Genomic DNA, 27,495 nt, shown 5'->3' on the forward strand with positions numbered 1-27,495 from the left:
GCTACGGAATTCAAATCTTTGGGAATCTGGCTTTCAAAAGAGTGATAATGGTAGATATCATTTATTAGGGGATGGTGCATATCCACTAAAGCAGTGGTTATTAACGCCTTACAGAGATAATGGACATTTATCGCAACAGCAGGTTCGCTACAACATTTCCTTGTCATCAAAGCGCCAGGTCATTGAGAGAGCGTTTGCATTGCTGAAAGGGCGTTTTAGGAGATTGAAATATGTAAATATGAAATATATTGAGGAAATATGCAAGACAATTGTTGCTGCCTGTGTATTACATAACATTTGTATTATGGAACATGATGGTTTTGAAGACATCTTAAACAATGAGGATAATAATCAAGTCCAATGTAATGATCCTCAGTTTTTTATGCAAAATGATGCGGAAGGTCAGCTTAAAAGAATTAATATAACAAACAGGCTACTTGTGTAAGAAAGTGATTATTCTAAACTGAAAGTACTTTTAAATATTCATGACTCAAACATTTTCACTGGCGTTGTTTACATTTCTATTGCTTGTCCATACAAGAAACGAATAGTCAGATTAAAAAAGAAACATATAACATGTATATTTGGTTTTACTTGTTTATTTCCAAAATATTGAACATATTACAAGTATTATGCGTATATCATTATGTCATGCCTGTGACAGCAGGTTTGAAACACAAAGACAAAACTTATCAATTTGTTCCTCATATATCACAGTAAAATAAAAATCATATATCAATATGTTCTTCATATATCACAGTAAAATAAAAATACAAATATCACATGTATCAATATGTACCTCATATATCACAGTAAAATAAACAAGAGAGCCAAGATGGCCCTAGTTCGCTCACCTGAGAGGAGTTGGCTCATTCAAGCTTTACCTAACGTCAAACTTGACCTAGATATTGTCAAGACAAACACCATGGTCAAGTTTCATCATTATTGAATTAAAACTCTGACTTATGGAGTGTTTTTGTGAGATTTGACCTGGTGACCTATATTTTGAGTTGACCCCCCTCCCTTACCAAACATTAAACTTCGCTTAGAAAAAAAATAATATTTTTACCATGATTCATAATATCTGAAACAAAATTGTGACCTCTAGAGTGTTTACAATGATTTTGTATAGTATAATGAAAATTTGGACACAATCTAAGGGCAATAATTATGGCATTAATTATGTGATTTTGCTCATTATCAAACTTGACCTATATCTTTCAGCAACTTTCATAAAGAATGCTTAAGAAGTGAATGCTAGAGTGTTAACAAACCAAATGTTGACGGACAGACGGCAGACAAAGACCAATCCTAAAACCTCGCCTGAGCAATCAGGTGAGCTAAAAAGTGTGTTACACCGCTCTCAGCCACTTTCAAACTTGTCAGAGAAATCAATAAAACCAATGTACAGACTAAGTTTTACGATGATTAGCCAAAACATGAAACTTCTATAGTGTTCGATCACAAAGTTTCTCTCTAGTCACAGAAGGAAAACTGCCCCACCCCCCTGGCGGCCATGTTTTTTTACTGATTGGGACCATTTTTGAACTAATCAGAGATTTTTTTAAAACCAATCTTTTCACCAAGTTTCATGATGATTGGGCAAAAAATGTGACTTCTAGAGTTTTCAAAAGCTTTTTTTAATATATAATTATAAGAAAACTGCCCCCCCCCCCCCAGCCATGTTATTCAATTGACTGGAACCATTTCTGAACTCAACTCTTGTATCAAGCAAACAAATGTTTTGACCAAATTTCATTAAATTAGGCCAAAAAGTGACTTCTAGCGTGTTCACATGTTTTCACTATATACATATCGAGAATAATGCCCCGCCCCCTAACGGCCATGTTTTTTCACCGATCTGGACCATGTTTGAACTTGTCCGAGATATCAATTAAACCGATGCTTTGACCAACTTTCATGATGATCGGACACAAACTGTGGCCTCTAGAGTGTTTACAAGATATCTCTATAGCCAAATAAGGAAAACTGCCCCGCCCACTGGTGGACATGTTTTTCAATGGACCAGAACCACTTTTGAACCCAACCAACATATCATTAAGACAAACATTTTGACAAAGTTTCATGAAGATAGGGCATGAAATGTGACTTCTACAGTGTTTACAAGGTTTTTCTTCTTTTTGACCTCGTGACGTAGTTTTTGACCCAACATGACCCAGTTTCAAACTCGACCGAGATATCATTGGGACAAAGCTTCTGACCAAGTTTCATGAAGATCGGCAAAGAAATGTGCCCTCTAGAGTGTTTACGAATAAATGTTAACAGACGGACAAGGCCCGGTCACAATAGCTCACCTGAGCAATCAGGTGAGCTAAAAAGAACTAGAGCTTTGTCACAGACGTGACGAATACCCCCACATGTGGCATTGACACAGAATATTTTGCATGTGTCTTCACAAAATCATAGCAGACACCATGCTCAATATTTAAAATGCACTTAGTGACCCCGTGACCTAGTTTTTGACCTGGCATGGCCCATGTTCGAACTTGACATTCACATCATCTTGATACAACTTCTGACCAATTGTGATGAAGATCGGATGAAAACTACTTGAATTAGAGAGCGGACACCATGCTTAATGTGTAAAACATTCTACCGGTAAGTGACCCATGGCTTATGTTTGAACTTGGCCTAGAGATCATCTATATAAAACTTCTGACCAAGTTTGGTGAAGATCGGAAGTAAACTCCTTCAATTAGAGAGCGGACACCATGCTCGATGTTTAAAACACACTAAGTGACCCCGTGACCCAGTTTTTGACCCAGCAAGACCAGTGTTCGATCATGGCCTTAAGATCATCTAGATAAAACTTCTGACCAAATTTGGAGAAGATCGGATGAAAACTACTTTAATTAGAGAGCAGACAATCAATACCGACCGACAGACAAGCTCACTCCTATATACCCCCCTAAACTTCGTTTGTGGAAGTATAAAAACAGTAATTGAAACATGTGGGCACAAAATACAACTGCGTATGGCACTTTGCATTAATACAGCCCAAACCTCTAAACTGTAACAGAAACAACTTTTAAACTGGAGTCCTCCTTATCAGAATTTCTAGTTCCATGAAATCATTTCCTACTAACCGAACAGTCTCTAATGCTACAGTTACAATGGCAGGTTATTAAAACTGTGGATGAATATACTTTCAACTGCCGCTGCACATATCCCTGATTCAATCACAAAGGTAAGAAAATCAAACATTTGAAGACAATGTTAAGTTATAATAAAAATATTAAAAGATAAAGAAAAAACCCTGTCATAACAAATGACTAAGTTATCATATCATATGACTAAGATGTCATCTTAGTCATGTGATATGACAAATTAGACGTGATATGACATCTTAGTCATGTGAAATGACATCTTAGTCATATGATATGATAACCATTACATGTGATATGACAACTTAGTCACGTGTTATGACGTGACATGTGATATGACATCTTAGTCATATGATAACTTACATATGTGATATGGCAACTTAGTCATGTGTTATAACAACTTACACGTGTGATATGACATCTTAGACATATGATATGTTAACTTAGACATGTGATATGACAACTAAGTCATGTGTTATGACATCCTAGACATGTGATATGACATCTTAGCCATATGATAATTTTGACATGTGATATGACAACTTAGTCATGTGTGATGACAACTTACACATGTGATATGACATCTTTAGTCATATGATATGTTTACCTAGAAATGTGATATGACAACTAAGTCATGTGTTATGACATCTTAGACATAAGATTTGACATCGTAGTCATATGATATGACAACTTAGACATGTGACCTGACATCTTAGTCATATGATATCATATGATAACTTAGTCATGTGTTATGAAATCTTAGTCATATGATATAATAACTTAGTCATGTGATATGACATCTTAAGTCATATTATATGTTAACTTAGAAATGTGATATGACAACTAGGTCATGCGTTATGACATGTTATACATAAGATTTGACATCGTAGTCATATGATATGACAACTTAGACATGTGACGGACATCTTAGTCATATGATATCATATGATAACTTAGTCATGTGTTATGAAATCTTAGTCATATGATATGATAACTAAGTCATGTGATATGACATCTTAGACATGTGATATTACATATTAGACATGTATTATGGTATGACTAAGATGTCATAACACATGGCTAAAATGTCATAACACATATCTAAGATGTCATTTCACATGGCTAATACGTCACATCACATGTCATATCACAAGTCAAATATCTTTCTTCAATTAGGTATGTGATAACATTAACTGTTGAACAATATGTTAAACATAACATGAGAACATTTAAAGTCCTATGTCATTAGGCTGAATAAACTGAAAACAAGAAGTGATTACGCCACTACAAATTATTATTTTTTTAGGGTGTCTTTTAAAACGCCAATTAGTGAGTTCACAGCTTCAATATTTTCTTTGTGCCTCCTCTCCACTGCTTCTTCTCGTTTTTGAAGCACATCGCCCAGGAAGGCCTTCATAACGTCAACAGACCGTTTAGGGCGTTTGCTCTGGTTGACAGTATCTGTAAACAAAGTAAGAAATTGGAAAATTATGGACAAGAAAAATCCTTAATGAACTGAATAAGAACTGCCTTATATTTAACAACTTGCCTGCTAGAAGGCAGTTTCTTAATATTACAAAATGTTAATGGGGATTCCTTCCTCAACACAAATCGGGGAACATTTTCTGTCGAATATTAAGATAACTAGAAATCCTAGAGTACTGACCGAGTAGGATGAGCTGCCTGCCCCTTACAAGCAAAAACAAGATGTGTTTGTGAAACACTATTCCCCCCCATTTATTTGACCTTGAAAGATGACCTTGACATTTCACCAAAATGTGCAGCTCCATGAGATACACATGCATGCAAAATATGAAGTTGCTATCTTCAATATTGCAAAAGTAATGACCAATCTTAAAGTTTTCTGACGAACGGACTGACTGCAAATAAGAAAAAATAAAATAAATAAAAACTGTTATTTTGCAAAGATTCAGGTGCATACCATCATCGCTGCTGGCGGATGGAGGGGAGGATGAGCTCTTCCGTTTAGTTGTTCCTTTAGGCTCAGATCTGTCACTAATGTCTGCTGGCGGATTGGATAATGGTTTGGAATTGTCAGACTCACTGCTTTCAATAACGCATGAAGGTTTCATGTCTGGACAAGTCTCGAACACATCCAGCAAATCTTCACCTGAATCTGTGTCTGGGGGAGATTCTCCAGATTTTTTAGACTTTTTTTTACCACGTTCATATTTTTCTTTCAAGCTTTTAATTTTAAGTCTACACTGTTCGCCAGTAAAGTCATACCCGAATTTATTTATTTCTTCTGCTACTACTTTCCATTTGTGGCGGGTGCCTGATGTCCTCTTTTCTAAGGAGGAGAACTTTTCAAGAACTAACTTCTCGGCCTCCGAGCTCCATTTTGAAACTGAAAACAATGTTGACAAAATGTTACTGTTTATTAAGGTACACTTTTTACTTTAAAAATTAAAACATTTAAATATTGTACAGTCATCGAAATACGCGTTTGACCTGTTATATATAGTTTGGACAACCAGTTTGATTATTTCAGTTGTCCAAAGGACAATCAATTATTAGCATTATATTTTATTTTGTCATGAATATTACAAAAAAATATGTCCAAATGCATGCTCATAGAAATCTTAAAAGAGCTGTCAGAGGATGGGGGGGGGGGGGGGGGGTAAGGGTGTGGCAGGGCGCTCTCTTGCCGCCAGGGGAAGCCACCCACATCCCTCATGAGGGGAAATTTCGCGTTATTTTGGGCGAAATGGGGAATTTGCGGGGGGGTGGGGGGGTTGAGAGGTGAGAGGGGGGTATAATATGGGGTGTGGTCATTTATTAGATGATCTTTCAAAAATATAAAAAGGAAAAAAAATTGATATGCATATCAATAATATGCATACTCTAAGTGGAAAAAGGGCCATAATTAGTACGAAAAGCTTGACAGAGTTGTCTGCTCTTGTTTATAGGTTGGGGTCATGTTGGTGAAGAAGTATGCAAAATATGAAAATAATATGTCAAGGGGAATTGAAAATATTTGGGGTAGTACGCAAACTGTAACATTTGCAGGCTCACGCCGATGCCGGGGTGAGTAGGATAACTCTACTATACATATTTCATATATAATAGTCGAGCTAAAAATATTAATTTGCTAAACAAAGTACTTTTTTATATTTTGTTATTGCTTTTTTCAAACGAATGACTATTTTCCACCCAGCATGGAACACACACTGTATAATGTACGTAATAAAAACCGATGGCCGGGCAACCAAATCATACTTTGGACAACCATTTTAAAAGTCAATGGTTGCCTGAATGAATATGCTCATGTCATGTTATTTCAACATAAGAACTACTAGTAATATATATTACATGATGGTGTAACGTTTAATATGCTGTAGCTTACACACATCAACTGATGTCTGCTATTTTTCTGGATTTGTATCGGACACCCAATATTTGATTACATTACACAATTTCTTGTAAGAGACAAACACCAGTTTTAAGAGAAACATACCGGTACATTTAAAACATAAGACATCACTTTTTTCTAATTAATTACCATTGTCACTAGATGTTTCTGCTGTTGTCTGGCCTTAGCTTTTAGTCACTTGACCCAGCAACTGTTGCACAACCATCTCCTTCACATTAGAATCTGAAAATGTAACTTTCTATATATTCAGGGCCCTCAATCCATTTTAGGGGAAGCGGGTCGCTACCACCATGATGGGGAATTTTCGCGGTGTTTCCTTTTTATGTGGATTTTTTTACTTACTCTCTCATTATTACATTTGTACATGTTTGCACTATATTCACTTCTTTTTTCATAATTTAGTATGTTTGACAAGATTAAATTGAAATAGAATTGAGATATAATAATCATGAGACACCTCTTTCTATTAAAAATTTTTTTTTTAATCGGGGAATTTTTCCCCGGAAAAGGGGCAAAAAGTATACTTTTTAGGTGGGGGACTGCGACCGAAATTCGGCCGCAGATTTGATAGATTGAGGGCCCTGTATATATTTGCAGTAACTATTAGCAAATTATCTTGATTATCTTTAAAATCAAACTAAACACGTAATAATGTAAGGTAAGCATTTCTTTTACTCAAAGGTACACCCAAAACAAAATCTAGAAAAATAACGAGTAATAATAAATATATAAAACAATCATTTTTCAACTGGTACTTATAAATATATTTAACAATCATTTTTCAACTAAATAAATAATACCTGTGTCAGGACTAAATAATAGATGTACAATCTGCTTCGAGCATGATAATCGAACTGTCTTGCCTTCGTTGTCAGTCAGTTCAACTTCTTGTCTACAATGACAAACTTAGTAAATAAATCGCAACACAATTAAATACTCTTAAACTTTACTTGTTGTCTAAACCTGCAACACTTTTTGGGAACAAGAAAATGTGTCCATGAAGAATTAATCCAGAAAGAATAATGAGTTTTAAAAATTGTATCGCAAACACGTTTTAATATTTACTATAAACAAGATGAGCATTTAAACATATATATATATATAAACAAGATATACATACATTTCTTCTGTTTGCGCAGACATCACAAATGCACGGGTCGTCCCCTGTTATTATATCTTCAAGATCACAATGAGCACAGTCTGCGTGAAAAACTAGCCTGCACTCTGAACATCTAATGTAGATTCTGAAATAAAACACAAACATGATAGACAGCAGGATTTTTAACAAGAGCGGTTAGTGCACTCCAATTTACTCAGTGCTTGATAGTGTACTGGAAACCATTAATAACTAAGTTGCCTTCCTACTAGTTAAAGAAACTTCAGCATACAGTTTATATAGTATTGACAGACCTGTATGCTGAAGCCAACCCCATATCGAAAGTCAACCAGAGTCGTAACATATTTATGTCACGCTATAAATCAAAGAAAGCTCATTTTATTGGATACATTTCTACATATATTGGTAAAAGAATATAAAGAACTGCATCGGGGAATATTTTAAGGTTCAAATGTTTCAAATGCATCTTACAATAGATGAAAATAACTCTCAAATCAGTCTGAAATTTACAAATTTGACGCCATTGTCGCTTTGTCACGTGAGGAGTTTTCATTTGGATACTTTCGGATAGACCTTGACATTTTTTGCTGAAATTGTAAACATTATGATTACTTTTGTTTTCTGAAATCTATTATTTGTGATTAACAACTTACCTCTGGTGGATTATAAGACTGATTTCAGTGTGAATCAGGTAGTTTTAAATAACATTTACTTTGAGTTTGTATTTACACTACAATTTGTTTACAAAACAAGCCAGAATAATGTTAAATACCGGGAAATGTCATTCTGAATTTGAAAACACTTGAGCACATTGTATGTTACTAAAAATAGAAATTACGTCATATGACCGTGAAATCTCGGGAGATTCGCATTTCAAGAAGGTCTGTCACATCGCTGTTTTTCTCAATATCTAGATATCTTCAAAGATAGGCTGGTGACAGTTACAATTTAGCCACCCTACTATGTTTTTAATCTTGCACACTTTTATCTTTGAACTTTTATCTGTTAATCTGCACTAATATTTTATTCTTAACACAGTTTTCTTGACAGCGCCTCCCAATCATAGTCAGGATTGATTGTTCGGGAGTAACAAGTAGAAGTAGAAATATGTAAGAGCAGAATAGATAAATTTTAAATGTTAAAGATAGTACTTTGTGAAAGAATATATCAGTTAAATGTGAAAAATGTTAATCTTTCCGATCAAGTGGTTGATTTGGGACAATAACTGCATTTAAAAGCTGTTTTTGACCGGTCTTAGTTAAATGTCAACTTTACGGGAATTTCTGGTTGACTTTCCTAATGGGGTTGGTCCATAACTATAAAGTCGCGCCAGTCAAAAATCATAAAAAGCGACATTTAAAGTTATGGTAGCCAGAACTACCTTCCTATTAGCTGAAATATTCGCGTTCAGAATAAATCTGAACGCTGAAACTCCGGTCTGTAAAAACCATAACGAAAAATGAATACAATGCTATTATATCAATATGCTTAAAAATGCAAAATAACATAACCAACTCATAAAGTTTTAGTTAAGAAGTCCATTTTTACCTCAAATAGCGTCGAATTGAAGTGAAAAGGCATAATTTGTTTCAGTGAAACTTCTGCTTAAATCACAATACAATCAGTGACCTCTCGTCATGTTATGAAATATTTAAATATCAACCAATCAGAAGAAGGCATTACAGTGTAATAGGCTGCGTTATCGATTAAAATCTACCTGCGGTATACTGCGGGCACGGCGATTGGAATGGAAAATGTGAGTAGTGTGTTGATTTAAATTGGTCAGGCGTGCAAAATTGAAAGATTCATTACATAATTCTTACGAAACATTATTGAGAAATGAATTATCTACACAGGTATGTAAATATTATTGCAATCCGTTGATATTAACTGTCTGATATCGGGGCTTGAATGTTGCGCACCAAATTCCTTGCGCATCAATATAGACAAAGAAGGAAAACTTTCGCTATTAAAAAGATAGAGTGGACTATTGACGCCAAGAGTCTGCCAAAGCAAAAATCATCAAAAGACTCTATGGCGGCAATTTATATTGACTACCTTCCTATGTGAGTATATGCTTTTGGAAATGGAGCATTTATTTGGCAAAATTAAATTTAGGGTTATCTGCCCTTATGAAATTGGTTCACTAAAACTATTTATCATACTAAATACGGTCCTACTAAATACCACTAAGGACCACTAAGGACCGCTAAGGACCACTAAGGACCGCTAAGGACCACTAAGGAGGTCCAAATGACCACTAAGGACCACTAAGGAGGTCCAAATGACCACTAAGAAGACATTTATGTCATTTGTAGTGATAAGGGGGTAATTAGGATATATATTTGTGTTTCTCTTGACCAGTTATTTAAAATAAAATTAAAAGTTGTTGGTGGAAAAAATGTTATATTCTGAAAAACTGTTGTGTTAATAATTAAGTTTGTATTTCCTATTGTATAATTGAAATGTGATACTTTGAAGAAAAGAGTGATTCTGTGAGAATGACTTTCATTTTCAAACCGTGAAAACTATCAATTAGTTACCTTATTTAATCATGTTTAGAGAATGATCTTAATTTTCAAACTGTGAACAAATCAAACATTTTCATTCTTTAATCATGTTTACAAAAAATGAACTGTCGGTGTCATCAAAGGATGTTTATTTGTGGTATAAATTAAGCAATTAGGTAAGTATGTAATTATAAAATTATCACGGTCATTTTAAATAAAAAATCAAAGGGAGGATAAAGACAAGGTTTTCACGGGTTATCGAGTAATCAAGGTAAGTGTTGTTGCTCAATTGTTAAAGTGTGTATATATGCTGGTGATTTTTTTGTATTGTATCATCTTTATGAAAACAAATCTGTGGAAATATATTTATATTCTATAACTGTTTCTAATCATTCAAAATGCCTTCAAGACCGCGAAAAAAAGCCAAAGGTGAAAGTTGGCCTTGTGCTGTGTGTAGTGTGAACTGTTCAATTGGATCTGTTCAATGTGACTCTTGCTCTAAATTTTAATTTTCACACTTTTAAGCGAAAGTACATTTTTTAAACTAGTTGCTACTTTCTTTCTGAGAATAAAGCCCACTTGCGTATGCTATTTTTTATTAAAATCTTTTGCAAAAAATATGGTCTGTCACTTTAATGATTTACTGGTTTCTTTGGCGTTATTTCATTCCTGATTTCGAACGCTTAATTGGTCGTTCTCGTTCATGCACAACGTAATCTCGTGTAAAGGCATTGAATGTAAATATCATTGGTACTTACAGTAAAAATACAAGTTTGACCCCCAAAGACGATGCAATATTGCAAGGCACGTTATGAAATGTTGGCGCAATTTCGATCCTTTTTAAAGCACATACTACACTTGAAATTTGATACGCAGGTTCTCCATAGGGACGCGCCTATGGTAATTGTCCGTTAATTCCAAACCGTTAATACTATTTAATTGCTTCATATTTATTTTTAAACGTTTCTTAATTAACTGCCGAGTGATGCGAGTGAAGTGTTTTATTATTGAATAATTGGTATTATCTTGTTCGTTTAACGCGAATTTTTTCCATTCAATAAAACCACAGTGTCGTCTCTATCTAAGGTTTATTCTCACCAAACATGACACTTATCTTTTGATTGAAAAGGTGCTAATTTACAACTTTAATCAAAGCTGATTGAATTAACATGTATGGCCGCTAATTATAGAACACACGTCTGCATTTACTGAAGTGCCCCCCCCGGTTAATTAGAACAATGGACTTATTTCTTTCACTTAAATAAGTACATATTTTAGATTCTGTCTGTTTATCATTCATTTCTGAATTTTATATCCTATTGCTATTGTATTGTTTTAATGTTGTTTGTGTTGATACATATATGATGCATTGAATTTTATTATTAAAAGTGATAAATATTTCAAGTTTTGTTAATAAAATCAGGGTTCATTTTACTCCAAAGTAATGAGCTAAATAGTTGTTGTGTTGTATACCAATATAATAAAATGGAACAATGGACTTATTTCTTCACTTAATTAAGTAATTATTTCTGACTTTTATATCCTATTGCTATTTTATTGTTTTAATTTTGTATGTGTTTATACATATATGATGCATTGAATTTTATTATTAAAAGTGATAAATATTTCCAGTTTTGTTCATAAAATCAGGGTTCATTTTACTCCAAAGTGATAAGCTAAATAGTTGTTGTGTTGTATAACATCTTTTTGCAGGCTAGAATTCTTAAATACCTCCTTAGTGGTCATTTGGACCTCCTTAGTGGTTCTTTAGAGGTCCTTAGTGGTACTTAGCGGTCCTTAGTGGTCCTTAGCGGTCCTTAGCGGTCCTTAGTGGTCCTTAGTGGTATTTAGTAGGACCCTACTAAATAAGTATTTATTAATAACATGCAATGGGAAGACTTTTAGTACCTATATTGACCATCCACAAAGATCCTTGTGCGGTTGGAACTCTCTTGTGCAGTTAGACTTTCAATGCTATGTTGTGGTGCTTTTGTATGGCAAAGAAAGCAGGTCCACCTTCCAAAATCACTAGAAGTTCTAGTAGAACTGAAATTTGTATAAACTATTATTATTAATAATACACTTTGATATTTATATTATTGTGGACCTCCAAGGATATATTATAATACCAATTTGTTATGATCTTATCATATAAAACTAGAAACATATTAAGTAAATTGTTATACCTGGATATAAACATATTAGAATCGATTGGTAGCTGAGACGAACAATGATGGGACGAACTAAAATGAGGACAAATTAATATTTCTTTTCTATACTACATAAAAGCATAAAAACAATGCAAAATAGTGATACAATGCAGTTGCTGTTAAAGCCTCGTTATATGCTTCTGATAAGTGTCATATAACCCTGGAAAGTAGATAAATTGATGCATTTTAATCCACAAAAACTCTTCTTAACTTACATTTGCGCCATTGTCGGCCATTTTACTTTCCCGCTCGCCGGTCAATCGAGAGCGGCGAATTCGGCTTACGCCGGCTTGATTATTCGGCGCAAAAACGGATCGAAACAAGTGGTACGCCGGTTCTAGAAGTAAGCCGGCCAGCGCCGGCGTACGCCGATTTGATGAATGAAGTCCACCCTTTAATTGTTCAAAATACATGTTAACATAATTGTAGGCAGGGCCAAAGAAAAAAATATGTCTGGAGCCGTCAGGTTTTTTTTTCCTTCTTTGTGACCCGCCGATCATCGGCCCTTTCCCCTCAGATTTTTTGTTCCCCTCAGCTGGTAAATTTTCCTCTAGATTTCATTTTCCCCTCCAAAAAAAAATTGTTTTTTTTTGTTTTTTTTTAAACCTTTAAATATATAAGTTAACCTGATCCAGTGTAGAAAAAAGAAAAATACTGCATAATGAAATTTTCTGTTTCCTTGAATTTGTTTTAAAAACAGTAAAATATGCTTAATTGATTATTTAAGACTTTCCTTATTTTCCCCAAAATCCGGCGTTTCGTGTTTTTTTTTCCACCAAAAGCAGGCGTTTCGCGTGATTTTTTTCCACTCAAAAAAGGCCAGGCCCTTTCCCCAAAATCAGATAAAAAACCCTGGCCGTTGACCCGACCGACCCTATTTTTTACCGCCGACCCTAAACTTTTTTCTTGCTCCAAGTACGAAAAAAATTTAGAACGAAAAGCTGACAGATTGATCGTTCTTTTAATGCCAAAATTATTGTTCGTTATGCTGAAATAGGTGTCCGCATCTTAAGTTAACCCGAACTTGACACGAAGGCTGAGCCGACATTTTCTTCCGCCATTTTGTATTGAAACTGGAATTCAGCGTAGCGAAAAAATCCTTTAACAAGGCAAAGTCATATTTATATCGAATAAAACCCGACTGATTTTAAAAGGTAAATACATTTTAAACATTATTTTAAATTTGGTAATTTAAATTTCGGTATTTTGTAATATAATTTAATTATACAAGCAGATCGTATATTTGATTCTAAGTATGACAGCTTCTCGTTTGTTTTTATGTGAACGTTTCCGTGTTTTATTAAATGAAAACATAACCTCAAGTGTGCAACAGTACTTGCTTATCTCAATAAGGTCAATATATATGTAATATCTTTCATAGTTTTTATGCATAAATTTCCATTAAATTATTTAAAACATATTGATACGAAATTGGTTATCTATAGTTCTGAGTATGGTGTAGTATCAATTGAAAATATCTGAATATCTCGTGCTTTGTCGTATAAACGTAAACAAAATATAATCGACACAGTTTTGTGGTAACTCCACATAAACAATGGATTAAAAATGTTAAAGGCATTTTTTCTCAGTAATTAAATTATAAAGACCACTTGTCCCGTCGGACTAGCAAATTCTTTATTTACTTGTCCGGACTAACAATTTAGTTGTCCCGCACAGTCGGACTACCGTTAATGTCGAGTCCTGCATTTAGGATTTTTTCTGAAGTAATTGTGACATATGCATTTTTTCTTGATTGTGAAAATGCCGTTCACAAGTAATTTCAATAGAAAATAAATAAATTTTAAAAACGTCCGGTTTAATTACTATCCGGAAATTACTAAGTATCGAAAAATGGGAAATAAAGTCTACACCACGCAACTTCATGAACTATGCAATCTTTCATGCTTTAACTCAAACCACCGTGTTAATGTCGATGATTGTATGAAATTGCTTTACCATCTACACAAATAAAATACGGGAAATAACAAGTTACTTTGTTGTTGTTGTTGTTGTTTTTGTATTTATTTTCTAATGGACGCGTCGTTGTGGGATTTGTTGCAGGCTGAAGCGTGCCTTTACCAGACAGTTAATTCAAGACGTGAACGTGGTACATCTTCTTAAAACATACATTTTCAAACATAATGTTAAAATGTACCCTTAAGGTTATATAATACCAATATTCGTATGATCATAACACAGCAAATGTATACAAATTTGCAAGCAAAACAGTATAGATCACACAGAACAACAAGAAAAACAGGTTTATAACTGCAAATATTTAGAACCTGTTTATAACTGCAAATATTTAGAACCTATAATCCACATATAAAATGAGGTTCAACGCATGACACGCATGAATAAGGAGGCCGTAGCTTTTATCGTGAATATTTACCAACATCGTAATAATAAATCATCAGGAACATCTGTAGTTGCAGACATACTGCGGATAGTATTACAATTCCCCATGCTGTAATTGCAATGATATACGACGGAAATTTGCTAGAAGCCCACACGGCATTTAAATATAAATATCGAAGATACCACATGCTTCCAGTATGAACAGGGACCTATACAAACTTTGGGTATGAACATGTCAATAACAGAACTTAGGACCAAACTCATGCTTAATCATTTTAATGTATAACGTTTCAAAAACAATTATCAGTTGCGACAGTGATTGATTGTGGTGAATTAATGCCCCATAGAAATTTTCGTGAACTACCGGTACGTATTAAATGACGAGCCTTAACAAGTATTTAAAAAAAACGCGTGTAAGGATTTCGAGGTTTCAGAAATCACGATATACATATTGTGTTATATAGTGTTTTTTTTTTAACATTCACGTTATTATTTGCAATGTACTGCAGGAATATATTGATGAATACAATGAGCTTTAAAGTGATCAACACATACCTGACATGGTCTTCTTCTTCATTCGATTAACTGCAGGGCTCCTCTGGAGCATCGACGCAGTTTGATATACAAGGAGTCTTCGGCATGGTTCGAACCAGTACTTGATGTCTTCTGGGGATGGTGCATTAAGGAACGCTCCCACGGCGGGGATCGAACACCATATCAACCACGCCACGGCGATCATGAACGTGTATTGGTTGAACATGACAACGAAATCTGTATAATTATGCAGATATTGATATGTTATGAATTCACATATTTCAAATATTTCGTCTCATTTTTTTTCCTCAAAATTATAACTATTAACATAGAAGCCCATGTGTGTGCTGTTTTCCAAAACGCAAATGCGAATATTACAGCTAAAATATGAAAATGAGTTCATTGAAAGTGTTGTTCTGTGGAATGCATGAGTCGACAATATTCTAATTGTTTAATGTGATGTTTCATAGTATACGTCATTGAGTTCAATTGTAAACGGTTGCATTTTCCGAATATCGAACACATCATTATAGTATGCGTTTTGCTGCGACTTTGCATCTTGCACGAGAAGATTGGGTTTTCATCTTCCTAACCAATGAAACGTAGATTGGCGTATTGTACAAAAACAGGAATGATTCATTCTTTGCATTGAATACAGCCTCTCTGTTTTGCCGTGAGATTTTATGGATAATTAGTACTGGACAATATGTCATACCTTTCACCGACTTTTAAAGAGGCATTGAGCTCGGCACGATAGGAAAGAGAGGTCATGATTTGTTTACCTATACATTTTTAACTATAAATTGCTATTTAATTGATCAAACGTTTTATATCCGAGATTTGTATGAAACTAGCGGTGGGCCTTGGTTTCAATTTAAGGCTTCGATCGTGAAAGCCAGAGACAGTCAAAGAGACAATCTAATAAATTCAAGCTGTTGTTTGCATTAAAAAGGACGTGTTGTCCAAGTTCTAGTTATGAGTGTTCTTCTTGACATAACTTGAAGGCGATGTCATTAAACTATTCCAGCCAGGAACGTTATACGGGATCGGAGAAAAATTGCGTGTAGAATCAATTTATACTAATTACTAGTTACTACTGCACAACTGTTACATGTGCTTTAAACAAACAAATCTACACGTGAATGCAATATTCATGCACTCGATCAGGGACTCCTTGAGGACGAGAAAAATCATTTATTTAAAGTATTTCATGTAATTATCATGGTTCAGAATCGAATTCTACGTAACGAGATGTTACATTTATGAGGGTATAGCTATTCTGGTGATTAATCAATGCATATCGTTTTAATTTGCGTCAAGGACAGTTCGTAATCAATAACTCACGCTATCTTATAATCAAGCACTGCTGAAGTTGATATGAAGAACGAATTTAATTGGTAATACGGGTATTCCATCGCGATCTAACATTTTATAATTATGCTTCGGTGGTCAGCTTAGTTTTGTACATTTTATAATCGATTGAACAGTAAAATGTTTTTATTATTTGGATCATTTCAAGGCCCAATAATTAATGGCACATGTATTATGTGTTGTTTGCAATGCAATTTATTTCTCTTTTTTCCATTCACAAATATTTACATTTGCTTTATGGAATTAATTAGACTAAAAAATGGGCGGGTGGGGCTAAAAGGGCGGAGTGATGACCTTTATCTTGAGAATTCTTTGGATCGTAAACTGTGTACATGTTAATTGCAAGTGGCTTTATTATGTTGTTTCCACGTTCTTAATAATATTCCATCATCCATTCAGCAAAATTACATTAGATGTTCTTAATTTAATATAATTTAGGTTAATAGCAAGCAGTGCTGTAAGATACTGTACTCTATAAACTATCCAATAAAACACATTTGGTGTTTCTGAATTCACTAGAAGATTGACAAAAATAAAGTGACAACACATAGTTAAAATATGTTTAAAGGATCGGGCATAACCATGAAATTGAGGCCACATATTCTAACGGGGTGTGGACGAAATGGAAGGGGGGGGGGATGGAGTCCACCAGCTGTTCTGCTTTAACTAAATCCACGGTGACTGTTCGCATACTTTGCCTGCGTATTGGCCGATCAGGATTTTTGTTTTAATAACACTAGAAAATTAAAAACTGTGTATATGTATGTACGTATACTTGAAGTCGATACTAGTGCGTATTGGGGTACAGTCCAACCCGTTGAGTGTCCTATACCCTGTTGTAATCATCTGTTGTCAGCTGTATTTAGTGTATTATTCAGTCAAAACGTTATAAGAATGCAATTACACAATGTGAAGCGAAATTAATGGAAGCATAAATTATTTGAACTTAAGGCAGAGAGTACTTTGCATCCCATCTAATCACAGCCTGAACAACACCACTAAATAACAAGGACGGAAGGGTAATTGTGTTTTATGCGCTGTATAGAACGCGGTTCTAAGCAATACAATAACCATAAAAGCTTTAGGAACTCAATACTTGTTTTATTGGAATGGAATGAGTGGATTTTATAGATCGGTGATAAATAAGATTTGATCCAATTGTATTGACCGTTCTCTGAGATTGACAAGAAACGGTCAATTTGGAGCACTTCACACTATTTTGCTTGATCTCAGAAATGTGTGCGTACAAATTCACCAGACAAGGAAAAAATGCGATTTGATGAGAATGACTGGAATATGATGCTATAGTTCGAAAGCTTCGATGAAGCGTGGTTCTGTTGACGAAGGTGAGGTGTAAAGGTGGGAGATGCATATGACCGGGATGTTAACCCATTTATGCCTAGTGGACTCTTCCATCCTTCTAAATTGGATCAATTTATTTCCAAAATTAGGGATGTCTAGTATATTTATTGCTATATTTAGAATATTTCTTACAGAAATTCCTTTAAGCAACAAGCGCAAACCCTGATGAGACGCCGCATTATGCATTAGATAGGACATTTATCCGTGTTAAATTTGACGGTATGCCTTTTTCCAGACATTCATTGACTAATGGCGTGTTTGAAGTAGTGTGTGGTGTAATGATGAACTAATCGATTTCGACACTGGCAGCGTTCCCTAGATCGCCGCTCTAGAAATCATGTGCTAGTTTCTCCCAAACCCAACGGACAAGATAGTGTTTCCATAAGTCTTGGGCTTTCAATACAGCTGAGCTTAATAGATTTCCATTCAATTATTTGTAATGCGACGATAGATGTTTTTCACAAACCAGGTAGCATTTATAGCACGCTTATTCTGTTATGCCGAAATATTAAGCTAATATTTATTGCTAAACGCGAAAGACAATTATTTTTATCTCATGGAGAGTCGAGTAAGGTTATTTATACTGAGTACGTACGTGTTCTTTTCAAGAAACTAGCAATCGCGATAGTAATTGCATTATATATCATAAATTGAACTGATATACAATTTGCTTTCAGGTGATAAGCACGGAAATGCTTCTGGCAATGGGAAGAACGTGTATTTGCTAAACATTAGAAAGTAATCATTATAATAATGCAACTTTTAATATTGTGTATCTTCTGTTCACTTATTTCGAAATTTCGTCTTAAAATGCTTTATCATATCCATATCTATAAACATAAAACCCCATTAACGTGTTTTCAAAAAGCAAATGCGAAGATAAAATGAATGTGTTTTTTTAATTGGAGTCCATGATTTACAATCATTTAAATGTCATGGAGAGTAAAGTTGTGTAATTTATAATGAGCACCGTACGTGTTCTTTTTAAGAAACATTCGTTACACGCGGCAATACTCTGCTGTCATCTATATTACACAATCTGTTCGTGTTGAAATACTCTGCTGTCATCTATATTACACAATCTGTTCGTGTTGACAAGGACAGATTGCTTTGACGCACAATGGCTTTGCTTCTGGAACAGATATACATGTACATGACTCTTGCATTAAAGTACATTCAGTTTCCTTGTTTTCATTAAAAAGCCTGTTTTATTCTATGCATATTTTAACATCGCGTACTCAAGATATGTTTGCCAGTGGGGCGAGGGTCGTCTTCTAAGAGCGGCAAGGCACGAATTATAATTTAAAAAAGACGATTGAATATTATTTTAAACATGCGCATTTGCGCGTGTTTTCATTAAAGGACTTGTTCACATATTGTCGAAATCATAACCAGGGACATATACAAACAAACTTTGTTTGTATATGTCCATGGCGTAACGCAGAAGTGACGTATACCAGTCTTTATTTTTACATATGCAAACACAACAGTGTTTATTTAACAAAGAACAGTTTATAAATTTAAGCATTTAGAACATATAATCCACATATGAAATGACGTTCAACGCACGAAACGCATGAAAATGGAGGCCATAGCCTTTACTATGAATATTTACTAACATCGTAATAATAAATCATCATGAACATATGTAGTTGCAGACATACTCCAGTAATGCTGTAATTACAATGATATACGAAGGATATTTGCTAGAAGCCCACACGACATTTTATATGCCACAGGCATCCAGCGTATGAAGATGTGAATAGCAACGTTTGACGATAATAGCCTCATATAGTGAAAATGGCTACACTGAACAGAACTAAGAACCAAACTTGTCTCCGAGTACCCATTAGGCAATGTAGGCAACTGCCTATGTGCCCCGCGACGTTTAGGGGCCCCATGAGACCGTGACGATTTTTAAATTAAATAGCCTGATATGTAATTAGTTGACTTAGCAAATTACTTATAATTATTTATGCTTCGATTAAAGGCATTGTCACATGTTATGTCTTGCCAGCCTTGGCACTGGAAGGCTTATTTAAACAAGTGAAGCTGACTGGACACTGGCGCTCTAGTAAGCACTAGACCGACAAGGGGCCTGGGTCATGGGTCCCAAAAGTTTCACTTTGGGCCCCCATGGTCCTAATCCGGCATTTGACAAAACAATTATCAGATGTGACAGTGATTCATTGTGGTGAATTATCGCCCGCATAGAAATTTACACGAACTACGTATTAAATGACGAGCATTTACACGTTTTATTACAAGGCATGTGTAAGGATTTTGAGAGTTTCAGAAATCGCGATACATTGTGTGATATAGATATTAACAATAGTGATATTATTTGCATTGAACGGCGGGAATATATTGGTGAATACATTGGCTTTTAATATAACATACACCTGATATGGTATTCTTCTTCTTCCGCCCATTAATTGCATGGCTCCTCTGGAGAATCGACGCAATGTGACATACAAGGAGTCTTGGGTATGGATAGAACCAGTACTTAGTTTCTTTGTGGGATATCTCAGGAACGCTCCCATTTTTAATGCCACGTTAAAATGTTTTTCACAAACCAGGTAGCATTTTTAGCACGCTTATACTGTTGTGCCGAAATATAAAGCTAATATTTATTGCTAAATGCGAAAGACAGGTATGTATGAGTCGAGTTAGGTAATTTATACCGAGTACCGTACGTGTCCTTTTCAAGAAACAAGTAATCGCGATAGTGTTTGCTTTATATATCATAAATTGAACTGATATACAATTTGCTTTCAGATGATAAGCACAGTAATGCTTCGGGCAAAAGGGAAGAACGTGTATTTGTTAAACAGTAGAAAGTAATCATTATAATTATGCAACTTTGATATTGTGTATCTTCACTTATTTCGGTATTTCGTCTTAATATGCTTTATCATATCCGTATCTATAAACATTAAAGTCCATTTGCGTGATTTCCAAAAAGCAAATGCGAAGATAAAATGAATGTGTGTTTTTTTTTAATGGAGTCCATGATTGACAATTATTTAAAAAGTAAATGAAAGTAAAGTTGCGTAATTTATAGTGAGCACCGTACGTGTTCTTTTTAAGAAACATTCGTTACACGCGGCAATACTCTGCTGTCATCTATATAACACAATCTGTTCATGTTGACAAGGCAAGCCTATGTGACAGATTGCTTTGACGCACAATGGTTTTGCTTCTGGAACAGTTATACATGAATCTTGCATTAAAGTACATTCAGTTTCCTAGTTTTCAGTAAAAGGCATGCTTTTACTCTCTGTATTTTTTACATCGCGTAATCCAGATATTTTGGCCAGCGGAGTGAAGGTCGTCTTTGAAGAGCGGCAATGCACGTATTACAATTGAAAAAAAAAGACGAATGGAAGAATAATGTTAAACATGCGTTTTCCGTGTGTTTTAATTAAAGGGACTTGTTCAAAGATTGTCGGAATGTCAAGTTTCCAACTTTCCGCATGAGCTTCGGGACATAAAAGAAACTGTTTATCCTGGAGAAAAAGAAAGCTGATCTGATCTACTCTTTCCGAAACTCGCTCTGAGAAAACCGGGTTTAATGCAGTTGCGTAAATTATCATTCGAGATTAGCCCGTGCAGACCGCACAGGCTAATCAATAAGGGCACTTTCCGTGTTCTTGGAAAATTTGCTTTGAATGAAGTCAATTCTAAACGAAAATTAAGATAAGTGGAATGTGTCGTCCTTGATAAGGCTTTGCTGACTAAATAGTCTTATCTAGGATGACACTTTACGCAAATGCATTAAGCCCAATATTCCCAGAACGCGGATCAATTTATCTTTGAGCATCAGTAATCTTCATCGCATAAGCTCATTTAATGTGGATCTCAAAATTGTGTCGTATATCTCGACGTGAAGATATAACAAATATGCAAGGGTATAATTATTTGTTCTTTAACCCGTGCTTTGATAACTTATATTAATATTACAGCGCTGCACGATATAATGGAAATTTAGCTGTCTGTCAATGCTCTGTTATTAAGGCAATCGAAATTCCTCGCCTCTATTAGCCAGTCTGTATAGGCTATCCTGCTTTAACCCATTTATGCCTAGCGTCTAGAATAAAGGCCTTGGCAAACAGCGTAGACCCAGATGAGACGCCGCATCATCATCAGGGTCTGCGCTGTTTACTTGATATAGCAATAAATATACTAGACATCCCTTATTTTGGATATAAATTGATCCAATTTAGAAGGATGGGAGAGTCCACTAGGCATAAATGGGCGAATTAAATCCTTAGTTACTCTGAAATTGATGATCGTGCACGTTAGAGACTGTCAAGAAGAAATTCAATGAATTCGAGTTGTTGTTTGCATTACGGTAAAACGCACGCGTTGCCCAAGTTTAGTTTTAGATCACTCTTGTTTATATAACTTTAGGATGACGTCAATACAATAATCCAGCTAGTATGGTATTAAGTGATGGATACAAATCCGCTTAATAATTTACTTGTCTGGTGATATTTATTGCAAAGGTCATTACAGAGAGTATATTGTGAAGATTTGAATACATTTAGGATATGTAATAAAATACTGCACAAAATGTCACCTGTAACAAGTCACTTATTACAAAATTATACTGTACAACTGTAACATCTGCTATAAACAATTACATCTACGTGTACATGCAATGTACATGCACTCGTTGAGGACGATAATTATGCTTTTCTTTTTTAATATTTATTGCAATAATCATGGTTTAACATCGATTTGTACCTAACAAGAGGTAACATCTTTACTGAAAGAATTATACTGGTGATTAATCAATCAATATTTTTCAATTTGCGTCAATGACATTTCGTAATCAATAACCCACGCTATCTTTGAATCAAGCACGGCTGAAGTTTATATAAAGAACACATTTATTTGGTTATTTGGTATACAGGTATTCCAACGCGACCTTGAAGTTTATAGTTATGCTTAGGTGGTTTTAGTTTTATATATCTATATTATAATTGATTATAAATATGGTTTATGGGTGTTTATGTATTGACCAGAACAGTTATCAATGACAAAAGGACAAACACGGTTGAGACTATTGTTAAAGGGTGGGGCATAAAATTTCATGGGTCTACATATTAATGTATTAACAAGGTGGGGAATAAAAATAGAAGGGCCCTCGCCCTGCTATCCTGCTTCAAGTAATTCCTTAAGTTACTCTGTATATACTATTCGCGTGCGTTGTCCATTTAGGCCACCAGGATGTCTGTTATTACAATAGAAACTTGAAATCCGTGTATACAATGTATGTATGTATGTACGTACGTAAACTTGAAGCAGATACTATTTAGTGTTTGGATATAATCCAACCTGTTAAGTGCCGTATAGTCTGTTGGTCTTTTCAGCTATATACTGCAGTCGAAAACTTTTAAACTGCGATTTCACACTGAGGAGCGAATTTAATGGAAGCTAACATTACCATAGGTGCTCGATGTCAATGACAATGCTTTTTTTAAATTTATTTATTTATTTTTTAGTTACCCGTTGTTTGTTATAATGCATACACATACTAAAAAATCAATAAAAATCTTCCGACAAAACGTCTTCTTAAAAAAAGATAGTTCGACTATGTATGTATAGATATTGTCAATATCTATGTACATAGTCGAACTATCTTTTTTTTTCAGAAGACGTTTTGTCGGACGATTTTTATTAATTTAGTATGTGTATGCATTATAATAAACAACAGGTTACTAAAAATAAATAAATAAAAACAAACAACATTGTCATTGACATCGAGCGCCTATGAACATTACTTGAACTTTCAACATGACGGACTATATATTCCATCTAATCGCCGCATGAACCATACCACTAAATAAATAACAAGGACGGAAGCGTATTTGTGTTTTATACGCTTAATAGAACGCGGCTCTAAATTATAAAAACGCCATAAAGGCTTTCGGAAGGAAATAATAATTTATTGGAATACTACGAGTGGATTTTCTTGATCGCTGATTTTTTAGATTGGATTCTATTGCATTGGCTGTTCTCTGGGGTCGACGTTCAATTTGAGCACTTAATGTCGTTTGATAACAGAAATGTGTGCGTATAAATCCATCAGCCACAGGGGAAAGGCGATTATGTGAAACGGGCTAGAATATGATACTGTGAGTTGAACGATTTGACGAAGCGTGGTTGTGTTTACGAATGTGTGGGGTGTAGCGGGATAGCTTCTTTTCTTTTGAGAGGGTTAACTTAAGATAGGCCATATATCCGCCTGACTTAAATTTGACGGTAGACGTGCACGCATTGTAATGACGAAGGAATCGATTCCAACTTAAGCAGCGTCCCTATATCTCCGCTCCTTGTTCTTGTTTCTCCTTAACCCAGCGGACACGAGATCGTCCCCACAATTCTTAATAAGCCCCTGGCTTTTAGTGCAACCGAGCTTAATAGCTTCAATTAAAGTAATACTAAAGTGATATTATGGGCATTGTTCGCTGTTGAATTGAGCTGAAAAAATAAACAGGCCAAAAGAGTTAGTTTAAATGTGGTTACTGACCAATTATCTGCAACTCATCTTGCTACCAGTTGTTTATGAAAAATATGTTATATACGATATTTTACATGACTCACCCAGTACTCTAAGCCGAAATGATCCGTAAAACAAAATTGTGTCTTTGTGTCGTATGAACGAATCTGCACTAAAACTTAATTTAGGTTCACTTCGTACATGCATGATCAGTTGTCAAACGAAAGCACGGTTGATATTCCAATGCATGTTTTTTTTCTTTCCGGGATATTGTTTTAATATGTTGATGCTGCATTAACAAATATACCGGGGTAAATGTATATGAAGTGAAAACACCAAAAATAAACAACGGTTGCGATAGACACCTATAAACTGTTAGATGCCCATAATATCACTTTAATGTAACGTAAGATGTAATTCGCATGCATCGTTGCATTACTAGAACGCATATACGTTCATGCCGAAATAATAAGCTATTTTAATTGCTAAACGTGGAGGACATTTTATGAAATGTCTTGGAAAATCAAGTTGCATACTTTATTCTCGGCACCGTGTTCTTTTCAAGAAACATTTGATGCGTGCGTTAATACCCTGTTGTCATCTATATTACACAATCTGTTCATGTTGACAAGACAAGCTTATGATACAGATTGCTTCCAAGGACGTAAAATGTCTTTGTTTCCTAGATTCCGGTAAAAGTCATGCTTCTATTTTTCAATTTTCTGTCTGAGATTCAGGAAATAAAAGAACTGTTCATAAGGGAGAAAGGGAAGCTCATATACTCTTACCGAACCGCGCTTTGAGAAAACCGGGTTTAATGCAGTTGCGTTAAGTATCGTCCGAGATTAGCCTGTTCTGTCCGCAAAGGCTAATCAGTGATGACACTTGCCGCTTTTATAGAATATTTCGTTGGAATGATTACTTTCCTAAACAAAAGTCAAGTCCCTGCAGACTGTTTTATCACTGATAAGCTTCTTCTGACCGACCAGGCAACCGGTTATCCTTGGCGACACTGACCGACCAGGCAACCGGTAATCCTTGACGACACTGACCGACTAGGCAACCGGTAATCCTTGGCGACACTGACCGACTAGGCAACCGGTAATCCTTGGCGACAGACCGACCAGGCAACCGGTAATCCTTGGCGACAGACCGACCAGGCAACCGGTAATCCTTGGCGACAGACCGACCAGGCAACCGGTAATCCTTGGCGACAGACCGACCAGGCAACCGGTAATCCTTGGCGACATACCGACTAGGCAACCGGTAATCCTTGGCGACACTGACCGACTAAGCAACCGGTAATCCTTGGCGACACTTTACGCGAATGCATTAAGCTCTATTTTCCCTGACCGCGGCTCAATTTATCATTCAGCATCCGTTATCTTAATCTCATAAGCTTATTTCCTATTGATCTCAAATGAAGTCGTATTTAGTACTATTTACTTGTATGTTTAAAAATACGTAGCAAAACGCAAAATGAAAGAAGACACAGACAACATTGACGTCGTGAAGATCTAGCAAATGATTAGGTGTACCGTATTTCTTTGATTACTCTTGTTATTATAACTTATATTAACACTTAACACTTCATGAAATTGAGATTTAAATACTGAACGATAATATATATTTCGGTTTTGCCGGTCAGTTTGAAACTTATTACAACGCGTAAAGAGTGAAAGTTTCAGCGAATGTAATTACTTCAGCTCTTCCGATACTGCAGCCTGGCATGCAGATGAAAGCCACAATCTTCCAAAAACACAAGCACACACATGAGACGTTTTGAAATTCACTGGAAATAATTAGAAATGTATTGATTAAGTATTGTGTTCATGCCCAAAGACGGTTAATTTTTTGTGTAATTATTCCTGACAATACATGAATATTGTTCTAATTGTTTTAAAATATTTACTTCATTGTTATTTGCAACGTTGCGTCTTTTCATTAAATGCTTTCTATAAGTTTCATGGGGATATATAAGTAATTATAAAAAGATAATTCATTGTTTCATACAGTGAAAAACAACAGTGAAACGTATCGATAATTTTTACCGTTTTATAATTTAAAATGTCGTTTTATTAGTTATCAGCATTTCCATTCGTCAAGTATAAATTTCATTTAACAACGAATGAAAAATAACATTCAAATACAAAGTTGGATTATGCGGTTATATATGCCCATCATACGAATTCATATTCATGTATTTTTCCTTGTTAAAAGACTCAAAGGTTTAAATGCATACAAAAAGCGAGTAATATCTTCCATATGAAGAGATAAACAATAATTATTTTCACTAGTGCAACTTGTTGCAGAATAATACAATTAGTGCTGCAATTATTAAACTACGTTTGAAATTATGTTATAACATTCTCACGAAAACACATTAACATGTTTACTCCTTATATTGTAAATTGATCTTTCTTCGAAATGAGTATATTTTTGTTTCTATTTACTTCATGCTGTTATTGTATACGATTGTAAATGACGATGAGCTTGTAATGCTTAAGTCTGAATAAACGATTCTGATTCTGATTCTGTTCTGTTTTTTTATGTCATTTATTCCAGCAAAATTATTCTGTAAAACTATTTCAAAACGTAAATGAACAACGACAATAATTTAGAAATTAACGTAAAAAGCATTAAATAAATAGAAAATGTGTTGGTTTTCAATATATTATTGATTTCGATATACTATTGACTTTAATTAACTCATGATCGTGCAAAATAAATATTGTTTTCTCTTATCTTTCGTGAATTAAAATCGCTAACATGCCGACACCAACAAGTATCATCTATATAAAAGCACGTTCTTATAACCCACCTGTTTATTCGACTATAATAATCAACTCACTAACAGTTTGTTTCCACCTACTCGACCGACCTAATCTTTTGTGTCGACCATAATTTTTCGTAGTGTAAAAGGTCCAGTTTTCGATCTTTTTCACATGACAAGATTCTATCTTCTTTGCTTTGCGTAATTTCCCTTTCATATAAAGGCATATTTCC

General features: G+C 34.9%; 3 protein-coding genes across 5 annotated transcripts in view; 1 reads left to right on the top strand and 2 right to left on the bottom strand.

The window, feature by feature from the left end:
- LOC127845636 (putative nuclease HARBI1) overlaps positions 1–563 on the top strand; it is a 1,644-nt gene extending 1,081 nt beyond the window's left edge. Inside the window, exon 2 of the mRNA XM_052376655.1 lies at positions 1–563. This exon is cut by the window's left edge and continues 591 nt beyond it. Coding sequence (XP_052232615.1) covers positions 1–445 — 445 coding nt within the window. The 3' untranslated portion in view covers positions 446–563.
- LOC127845634 (uncharacterized) overlaps positions 1–14,497 on the bottom strand; it is a 33,794-nt gene extending 19,297 nt beyond the window's left edge. The window contains exon 1 of one of the 3 annotated variants that reach the window (XM_052376652.1): positions 14,350–14,497. The gene's annotated coding sequence lies outside the window, so the exon portion shown is untranslated. The remainder of the gene's footprint in view (positions 1–14,349) is intronic. The other 2 variants (XM_052376651.1, XM_052376653.1) reach the window with 2 other exon arrangements.
- LOC127846007 (uncharacterized) lies at positions 584–25,739 on the bottom strand. Its single transcript, XM_052377187.1, has 4 exons — positions 25,577–25,739; positions 15,270–15,485; positions 5,068–5,493; positions 584–4,586 (listed from the first exon to the last, which is right to left on the bottom strand). Exons 1-4 carry the CDS (start codon positions 25,737–25,739, stop codon positions 4,420–4,422), a joined length of 972 nt encoding a protein of 323 aa, XP_052233147.1. The 3' UTR covers positions 584–4,419.
- Positions 25,740–27,495: the final 1,756 nt, after the last annotated feature.

The sequence above is a fragment of the Dreissena polymorpha genome, chromosome 9, assembly GCF_020536995.1.
Source record: "Dreissena polymorpha isolate Duluth1 chromosome 9, UMN_Dpol_1.0, whole genome shotgun sequence".
Classification (NCBI taxonomy): domain Eukaryota; kingdom Metazoa; phylum Mollusca; class Bivalvia; order Myida; family Dreissenidae; genus Dreissena; species Dreissena polymorpha.

Coding starts and splice junctions, on each gene's coding strand:
- LOC127846007 (XM_052377187.1), bottom strand. CDS start 25,739: ATGTCGCCAAGGATTACCGGTTGCCTGGTCGGTCTGTCGCCAAGGATT. Junction 15,486..25,576: donor GATTACCGGTTGCCTAGTCG/GTCAGTGTCGCC, acceptor ATAATTATACAG/ATTTCGTTGTCATGTTCAAC. Junction 4,587..5,067: donor ATCCGCCAGCAGCGATGATG/GTATGCACCTGA, acceptor CTTTGTTTACAG/ATACTGTCAACCAGAGCAAA.